The 9,755-nt window shown below is 28.5% G+C and overlaps 1 protein-coding gene and 1 long non-coding RNA gene across 2 annotated transcripts; one reads left to right on the forward strand and one right to left on the reverse strand.

Moving 5' to 3' along the window:
• Window positions 1-259: 259 nt before the first annotated feature.
• Window positions 260-4,493, reverse strand: LOC112417833 (linamarin synthase 2). The gene is made up of 3 exons (XM_039831522.1): window positions 4,167-4,493; window positions 2,870-3,193; window positions 260-1,272 (listed from the first exon to the last, which is right to left on the reverse strand). Exons 1-3 carry the CDS (start codon window positions 4,336-4,338, stop codon window positions 329-331), a joined length of 1,440 nt encoding a protein of 479 aa, XP_039687456.1. The 5' UTR covers window positions 4,339-4,493; the 3' UTR covers window positions 260-328.
• Window positions 3,203-4,091, forward strand: LOC120579413 (uncharacterized). Its single transcript, XR_005645210.1, has 2 exons — window positions 3,203-3,534; window positions 3,879-4,091. It is a non-coding gene; the product is annotated as an uncharacterized lncRNA (long non-coding RNA).
• Window positions 4,494-9,755: the final 5,262 nt, after the last annotated feature.

Below are 9,755 nucleotides of genomic sequence, written 5' to 3' on the forward strand. Positions count from 1 at the left end.
GAATTTTTTTAATGGTATTTTCAAATAAACTGATCAACCAAATTGATTTAAACTGAGCCAAATCAATTAGTTTGGTTTGGTTCCTTTTTTGAGAAAGAGTAAAAACCAAACCAAATCAAATCGATAAAGATTTCATTGGTTTGGAGATTTTTTTACTGAAAACCAGTCCAAACCGAACTATTACACCCCCTCCAACTTCCTACACTAATGCAAAGATAACATGAAATTCAGAATAGTAAGAATGACAACGATTGATACTAATCAAATAAGAAATATTTTAGCTAAAAGTAATATAACATATTAGACTAATTAATGATTATAATAGAACTCAAATGGCCTTGTGATGAAGAACCTCTTTGATTAACTTATGGAAATTATTGTATGATGATCCTCCCAAATTAGTAGCATCTGTAGCTTTCTTCTTCCACACCAAACTCTTTTGTCTCATTTCTTTTCCTTTTTCTCCTTCCATCATTTCCATCACAAGTTCGGTTATCTCTTCCCTTTTCACATCATGGTTAATTTCCATCCCAATTTTCCAAGTGTTGCATAAATACCTACAATTTGTTTGTTGCTCACCAAAGAAAGGCCAACAAATAGTAGGCACACCATAGGAAATAGTTTCAAGTGTAGAATTCCAACCACAATGAGTCAAGAATCCCCCAACTGATGGATGAGAAAGCACTTGATCTTGATAGCACCAACTAGTTATGTATCCTCTATCCTTAACTTCATCTAGAAACTCTTGAGGCAAAGATGAAGTCTCTTCACCCATTACTACATCTGGTCTCATAATCCACAAAAATGGTAATTTGCTATTTGCTATTCCCCAAGCAAATTCTTTCAATTGATGATTTGCCATAACAGCTATACTTCCATAATTAACATATAGGACTGAGCAAGGTTTCCATTTATTCAACCATGTTATGCATTCTGGGTCAGATTTCCATAGACTCGAACCAATTGCCGTAAACCCATGTTCCTTCTCAGGAAAGTGCCTACCAAGCATGTGAAGTGGACCAATGTCATATATGTTAGGGTTTTTGGCCCTAAGGGTGTCAAGTGCTTCACCTTCCAATTCTTCAAATGTGTTGATTATAATCATTGATGATCTTAAACAATTGTGTGCTTTAGAACCTTGGAAATTAAACATTACATCATTTAGATCTGTGATTCTTATGAAGCTTGGAAGGTCTTTTAGGCTAATATCTTTCATTCCCGAGATCCAATCTAAACTTGTTTCCAAGGTGCCATCGGCAATAAAATTTTCATCTAATAATTTTACAAAAAAACGTAAGTTACTCAAGTTTCAAAATATGATTATGAAATAATTTTTTTTTTTTTTTATAAGCGAAACGATGTCTACAATCGATCATGTGTGTGGATTTAGAAGTGATTATGATAAAAAAAAAAAAAAAAATCAATTATAATTAATTTACAGTTTAAAAACTATCCATGCTGACGGTGTATGCAAATTAAATTCAATATAAATAAATTTTATATTTTGTTGTTATAATAAAGAAAATGTACACCACAAATTGGCTCTACATTTTTGTTGGTACCTTGGCAAGTGACAACTATGTCTAGGGTCCATGATTGGCATCCGTCAAATGTTATGTCTTTAGGACACGGATACTTATTAAATAGGAGTATTTAAAATTGAAAACAATTAATAACATTTATGTAGAAAATGTTATTTTTTCATGTTTTAATATATTGGATATACAATTGTTATCGTTTTTCTTAATATAATTGTTAATTAAGTTACTATCTTTAAATGATGATCTCCAATAAAAATAATTATTTAGAAGAATAGAGTTTGATTTTTAAATGAAAAATTATTGATTAAATTTTACTTATCTTATGTCGAATAATGGATTAACAAAACCACATTCTTCTACAAACCGAAAGGGGTTAAGACAAGAAAACAATAGTTGAAATTGTTGAATCAAGATTAGACAAATTATATTTTAAATTCAACATTTTTTATTAAAATAAAAATAAAAATATGTATTGAATTTTCGACCGTGCGACTCAATGACCATGAATTTTATGAATGTATAAAAACATTGACCATAAAGAATCCGATTTGAACTACTTTTTTTTTAAGGAAGATTTGAACTACTTGTTGACTCATTTATTGGCTAGTTCCAGTGTCTATCCCATTTATTAGCTCACTATTTATTAATGAGTAATGATACATAGACATCTTTAGGTGGCAATACACCCTTTAACATCCACACAAAAAACTGACACGTAGTCACGTGAATCCCGCACAAGCACACTTTCTCTTTCCTCTCCTCTTCTCTCTTCCTAGTGCATGGGGTGTACAAGAGTGTATGGGAATAAAGGGTGTTTATGTAACATTTTCTTTACTAATAGGGTGTGAATGTTTTTCATGTTATTTAAGTACTTCATCTCATTAGATTATTCGTGAAAGAAAATATAAATAACTAAATTATTTTTGGAATATTCTTAGGTACTTTTGAGATTTGTTAGATACCAATACTCTCTGAAAAAAATAATTTCAAATTTAAAGTAAATTTAAAATAATTGAATTATAAAATGACATAGCATTAAAGATTGTACGTTGAGTATCTAACGTACAAATCTTCAGGATACTTCTTACAACACTATTATAAACAAACAATTTTTTCATAAATTTATCGTATAACTAATATATTTGATCCATGTATTATATAAATTAGTTATTTAATGCATCTAAAAATTGTTTTTTTTTTAATATATATAATAGTCTTCAGGGGTATATACAAATTTCATCACGAGTTAATTGAAGTTACAAATTTAGCTTTTACAAAACCACGATGACATATTAAGAAACATAGAGAAAAAGATCGGTTAAATTTACCTTTGAATGGAAGAATTCCTCTTTTGACAAGCTCCTCGAATTGCAAATATGCCACAAACCCACAAGTAGAAGCTGTCCAAAGTTGTATCTCTCGAATGCCCAAATCTTTAGCCACTCTTCCAGCAAAGTCATAATTACCATCAGCAATTATGCAAGTAACTGGAATATGAGGTGATGAGGTGTTAAGCTTATTGATAAGCTCTTTGAAAGGAGCATAACAATTTTTTCTAGTTGCATCACACAACGTTGGAATATTTTGTGTTGCATCTTTATCTGACTCTGGCAAACCATCAGGTATGGTCTCAAATTGAAAATCTGGTAGACCCACGGGCGGAGGCAGCGTGAAACAAGGTGTGGCATATGCCACACCAGTTTCTAATATTTTTTTTTTTTTTATTTATTTTTTTTTTTTTTATATGCATAATTCTAAAAGGCCTGGCACGGGGAGAAGGAATTGAAAATTGAAAACCAAACACTTTTCTTTTCCTATTCTCCTCTTCTCCTTCTCTTCTCATTCATTCTACTCTCCTCTTCTCCTCTTCTCAAAAATCACAATTCACAATCAATAAATCAAATATCTTCTTACAACAAACAAACAAACCTCTCCTTCCACTCTCATCAGTCAACAACATAATTTTCTCTCTTCACTCTAAGTCTAAGCCAAGGTAAGTGAAATAGTCAATTGATTCTCTACTTTCTCATTCATTCTACAATTGCTTTTTTAGGGTTTTAGAATTGTGAATTGGGGATTTGTTTTTTTTTTTTAGGGTTTGAATTGGGGTTTTAAAATTCTGCAATGAATGAATTTAAGCAACTTTAGGGTGATGTGAACTATGATTTCAACCTGTATGTGCAAGTTTAACAATTCATCATTTTCGTTGTTTATTTTGCTACTGCCGATGCCGAGTTTTATGGCTTTGTTTGTTTTGTTTTATTAATAATACAAGTTAAAAATTGCTTGTTTATGATAATTGATTAATTATTGTACAATGGTGTTTATAAATTATAGGATGAAGAAATTCTTCCCTGTGTTGAACGTGTTTTTTCAGCTATGAATATTGTGATCAATGGTTAAATGATCGGCTTGTAACTTTTATTGAAAGAGATGTTCTTTTCACAATTAGCACTGATGTTATTCTAGCTCATTTTCAACAAATGGATGGCAGACGATTTTCATTGTAATTTAACAAATGTATGGTTAAATGTTTATATATTATTTTTAGTATAATTGTATTATAGTTTCTTTAAAAAATTTGCCACACTAATATGCAATGTCTAGATCCGCCCCTGGGTAGACCCTTCACAAAGTCTTGTCCAAGAGATTTTATCAAACGTTTGTGGTTGAATTCAGTGTTCACAAAGGTTATGTGAAAACCGTTGCAACGTAGGAGTTTGGCTAATTGCATGAAAGGGTTCACATGACCTTGTGCTGGAAATGGTGCTAATACAACATGTGGCTTTTGGTCCATTTTAATTTGTTTTTCCTGTGAGTGAGAGTGAGAGTGATACTTGTATAATGTTGGTGGTTTAGTTTTCCTTTCTTGTAGTAGTAATAGTGTAATCTTGAGGATAATGTTTACTGTTTAGGCAATATCACATCTGAGATACTCAATAATTGATATATGTGAGGCTACCTATCCCAATACTTTATAAAAACATTTGCAGTTTTTATTTTTTGATATTTATGTTCATTTTAAATTGCCGACAAGGAAATGGGAAGATTCATGTAGTGAAAATTTATGATAGGGAATGTAGTAAGAAAACTAAAAGAATGCATTTTAAAAAATAATGAAAACACTGTTTTGACATTTTTATATATTTTGAAAAGGTTGGATCTATTTTCAAATATGGTAAAAGAATGGTGAAGAAAGTACTCTCTTATCTTTATTAGTTGAATTGAAAACAAATCAGAAAACATAAGTAAACTAACCCTGATTTTTTGTAGTGTATATTGTATGTATCCAAAATATAATAATATGAACAAAATAATCTATAATTTATGATTAATATTTATGATTAATATCTTATAAGTCTATAACTAGTCGAGATACCCGTGCTATATCACGGGTAGCGCGGCTTCACTGCGGCTCCGCCGCATGTCGCGTCTCGACTGCGCTTGGCATAGTGACCAAAAAGCTAATAAATAGTAACCAAAAAAGCTAATAAATGAAAATAATCATAATTTTTATTTACTAATATGTTTTAGTGTGAAAAATACTAATAAGCATCCCGTGAAAATCTTAATTAATGTATTATATATATTGTTATCGTAAAATATATTTCCTAAATAAACATACGCTAACATATTCCCGTAAAAAAAATACAGTGAGATATATTTTTGTTAATAATATATAATCCATACACTCATATATTCTATCAATATATATAGTTCTCATTAGATTTCAGAAATAAGAATATACTAATATATTCCCGTAAAACAAACATATACTCATTTATATTTTTATTAATATATAGTTCATACACCAACATATACTTTATTAATATATTAATAAAACTTAGGCAGTCGCGGTGTTTAAATAGAGATATTAAAAAATACTAATTTTTTATTGAAAGATTAAAAAATACTAATTAAAACTGATCACTCGTTATAGTTATTAAAATGGGTTCCGTGTTACAATTGTACACTCCAACGGGTTTTTTATTGATACAATTAAAAAAAACGGAAAAAATTGAAGTATGATTAATCATATTATATTATAATTTTTTTCTTTGTTTTAGTATTGACGATATTAAAAAAAATGAAAATACATTTCACAAATAAACATATACTAACATATTCCCGTATAAAAACATATAGTGAGATATATTTTTATTAATATATAGTCCATACACTCATAAATATTTATCAATATATAGTTTCCATTAGATTTCAGAAATAAGAATATACTAATATATTCCCGTAAAACAAACATATACTCACATATATATTTTTATTAATATATAGTACATACACCCACATATATTTTATTAATATATTAATAAAACTTAGGCAATCGCGGTGTTTAATTAGAGATATTAAAAAAAATACTAATTAAAATTGATCACTCGTTGTAGTTACTAAAATGGGTCTCGTGTTACAATTGTACACTCCAACGGGTTTTTTAGTGATATATTTTTAAAAAAAATTGAAGTATGATTAATCAAAGTATATTATAATATTGTTCTTATTTTAGTATTGACGATATGAAAAAAGCTAATAAATAAAAATAATCATAGATTTTATTTACTAATATGTTTGAGTGTGAAAATATTAATATGTGTCCCGTGAAAAAACATAATTAACGTATTATATAATAATGTTATCGTAAAATAAAAAATCATATTCTGCTATAACAACAACACTTGTTAGTTTCCTCTATAAAAAAAAACTTGTTAGTAAAACCGAATTGAAAATTAGTAGAGAAAATGAAGTTGAAAATAAAGAGAGAAAATGAAAAATGAAGAAAGTTGGTAAGAAAAAGTAAGAGAGGACAGTGAGATTGAGAGAAAAAAGTTTATTATTAAAAAATAAAGGTGAGAGAAAAGTTTATTATTAAATAAATAAAGAAGAGAGAGAAAAATTTATTATTATAAATAAAGAAAGATGAGAGAGAAAAGTTTATTATTAAATAAATAAAGGAAAATTCTATGGTGAAGTCATGATAATGACTTTTCTGGTGAAGTTAACACTATAACAACAAAAATGTTGTGAGTAACACCTCACTGTTTGTACAGTGACATCAAAAGTTTAGTCCCCATAGTATCATCAATTCATCAGATTAACAAGAATACACTTAATCTAATTTTTATCCTACCTAGTTTTAAGTGTAACACCCTACAAAGTGTAACACTTAAGATATCACATGATATCAGTAACTTTGTTTCCATGTTAAAGATGTCAACAATTTAAAAATAAATCAAACATTAAAATTAAAATTAACTTTTTCAAAAAAGTCAATTTCATAACTGCACCGTAAAAGCTCCCATAAATAAATGTGAGAAAATGGGTTTTAGTAAAATGGGTTTTGATAGTGGATTTGACAAAAATAACCCTAAAGTTATAAAGGAAAAAGTTTGAAAGAAAATTAGGTATGGGTAATTAAGTAATTTTGATAGTAACTTATTTTCATATATTGTAAGTGATATAAGGGAACTTGAATGGTACACCTCACAAATTGAGGTGTATCGGTATCATATAACTAGAGAAATCGGTTGTAATATTGTTGTTGAGACATGAAGTTATATATAGTGTGTTGCTTGATAAAACTGTAGAGCAATCAGAAATTAGTGTTGTTGAGATGGATTTATATTTTTATTTTTGGGGTAAGAATAAAAGGATAGCTAGCAACTTTTTAAGAATTATATACTCAACTATTATTAAGTAACAAAGTTTTTTTAAAATAAAATAAGTTTTGAAAAATTTAATTATCTATTTATTAAATTTTTGTCATAAACACAGGAAAGGAAGCGGGGGAATAGAGAAATATTTGTATAGTCATAACCTTCGCGATTCACTCCAGTCAGCCACGCAGTCGAATAAATCTCAACCATCCAATCTATTACACGGTTATGATCTCACGCTTCTCTATTTTCTCACCATAAGGACAAAACACAGGATTGTAAAATGTTAAATGAAACTTTTTGTTCCAATACTCATGTTGTGGTCAATTCATGTGAAACCAGTCAAATTCTGTCGTACCAATTTACTCAAGTTCATAGTTATTAAATATTTTGTTATTTAATATGCAAAACATCTTTATATATTTCGACAGTCCTTGTTCCAGATTTTATGTGTGTATATTTACGGAGGTAAATTTTTATGTACTGATATAAGAAAGTCGATATGATAAAATTTTAAAAATTTACGATTATTTTCAAAATATCAATATTAGTCTTAGTAAGATTATCATTGGTAAGAATCTTAGTTGTTGGGAAGATTGTCATAGAAGAAAGTTAGTCTTAATAACATTATCATTGGTAATTGGAACCTTAGTTGTTGGGAAGATTCTCATAGAACATAAGTTAGTCTTAGTAAGATTGGCATAGATAAGAATCTTAGTTGTTGAGAAAATTCTCATAAAATAGAAGTTAGTTTTAGTTAGATTGTCACATGTAAGAATCTTAGTTCTTAAGAAGTTTTCATAGTCTTAATAAAATTATCATAAATAAAAAGCTTAGTTCTTAAGAAGATTCTCATAGAACGAAAGTTAATCTTAATAAATATAACTTTTCTCTATGGCCACAATTCGGCCCCTTAAGTATCACAACTTTTCTTTATGACCCCTCTAAAAAAATTCATCAAATTTGGTTCCAATACAAAATTTCGTCTACATTTTTTGTCTTCCCAGTCAAGTATGACTCTAATAGATAACGACGCTGCAATGTCACATGGACTATTTTAATGATTATAATACAGTTGGTTTATACACATGCCAAGTCCAATTATTATTAGAGCACCCACATCCATGTCACTCTAGATGGTGGAATAAATGGGTCTCACGTAATACTTTATATTATTTTACACTTTTCAATTATTTAAACCATTCAACTACATTTTCTAAATATCCTACCACTCTTACAAAACTTACAATGGGTCCCACTAATCTAATATTTTCTAATAATTTTATGTCATATTTCAAAAACATGTCTTCAAAATAGAATAGGCAAAAGCTAATTATTAATAAAATAATAATAAAAACTCAAAAGCAAATGGTATGGATACGGTTCCATTTTTTACCACGGTTCCAACCAATGCTACTACCACCTTGTTAAATAGTGGTATCCATACGGACACAAGATGCCACACGTAAGCAATGCCACCACTGATGTTTGTGCTATTAGGGTCTTGTTATCTTGTGCCTTTAGGGCACAAGTTAAGGAATTCAAAATTTGAAACTTTTTATAGAAAATAACAAAATTTTAACTTTTAAAAATTGAATAAAGTTGAATGCACAGCTTTTGAGACAATTGTTTCTTTTTTAAATTTTTTAACATGTGTCCTGGGCACATGTTATCATTTTTCTTATTATTATTTAAAGACTGGTGCTAGTCACACCCAAAAAAAAAACAAGTTACACCCAAATTTATTTAAAATTTTACAATAATACCAAAATTGCCCTCTTCATGTAAATTTTTAAAAACCCATCTTTTATGATCATTCTGAACCCTTACCCCCTTTCATCCACAAATCACCATAGATGTGCAACCAATATCTGAATCAACATCTTTGTTATTGATCTGTACTATATTCATAAAGGTTAGTGAATTTCATGAATTTCATTTTCGATGAGTTTCTATTTGTTTATTGTTTGTTTTGGTATAAGATATGCCTGTCAATTTGATTTTAAGTGAGAGGTTAGTGTAAACTAAGTTTACGTGTATGTATATAAAAGGGGTTAATGTAGTTTACGTATGTAGGTTAATGTAAATTCAAGTTTACGTATGTTCAATTTAGGTTAGTGTAAATTCAGTTTACTTACATTCAATCTAGGTTAATGTAAATTAAGTTTACTTATGTTCAATTTAGGTTAATGTAAATTTAGTTTACGTATGTATATAAGAGGTTAGTGTAAATTCAGTTTACTTACGTTCAATCTAGGTAAATGTAAATTAAGTTTACTTACGCTTAATCTAGGTTAATGTAAATTAAGTTTACTTATGTTCAATCTAGGTTAATGTAAATTCAGTTTACTCACGTTCAATCTAGGTTAATGTAAATTAAGTTTGTAAATTCAGTTTACTTACTTTCAATCTAGGTTAATGTAAATTAAGTTTACTTATGTTCAATTTAGGTTAATGTAAATTAAGTTTACATATGTTCAATTTACGTTAATGTAAATTTAGTTGATTTGAAATTTTTATTTTAGTTAAAGGGTATATTAGTCAT

This window comes from Medicago truncatula, chromosome 3 (genome assembly GCF_003473485.1).
Source record: "Medicago truncatula cultivar Jemalong A17 chromosome 3, MtrunA17r5.0-ANR, whole genome shotgun sequence".
Lineage (NCBI taxonomy): Eukaryota > Viridiplantae > Streptophyta > Magnoliopsida > Fabales > Fabaceae > Medicago > Medicago truncatula.

What these genes read in the sequence shown, in the direction of transcription:
- LOC112417833 (XM_039831522.1), bottom strand. Translation starts at nt 4,338, where the DNA reads ATGGACCAAAAGCCACATGTTGTATTAGCACCATTTCCAGCACAAGGT. An exon ending in TGGACAAGACTTTGTGAAGG is followed by an intron (nt 3,194 to 4,166) that starts GTCTACCCAGGG and finishes CTCCGCCCGTGG; the next exon opens with GTCTACCAGATTTTCAATTT. An exon ending in AGGAATTCTTCCATTCAAAG is followed by an intron (nt 1,273 to 2,869) that starts GTAAATTTAACC and finishes TAAAATTATTAG; the next exon opens with ATGAAAATTTTATTGCCGAT.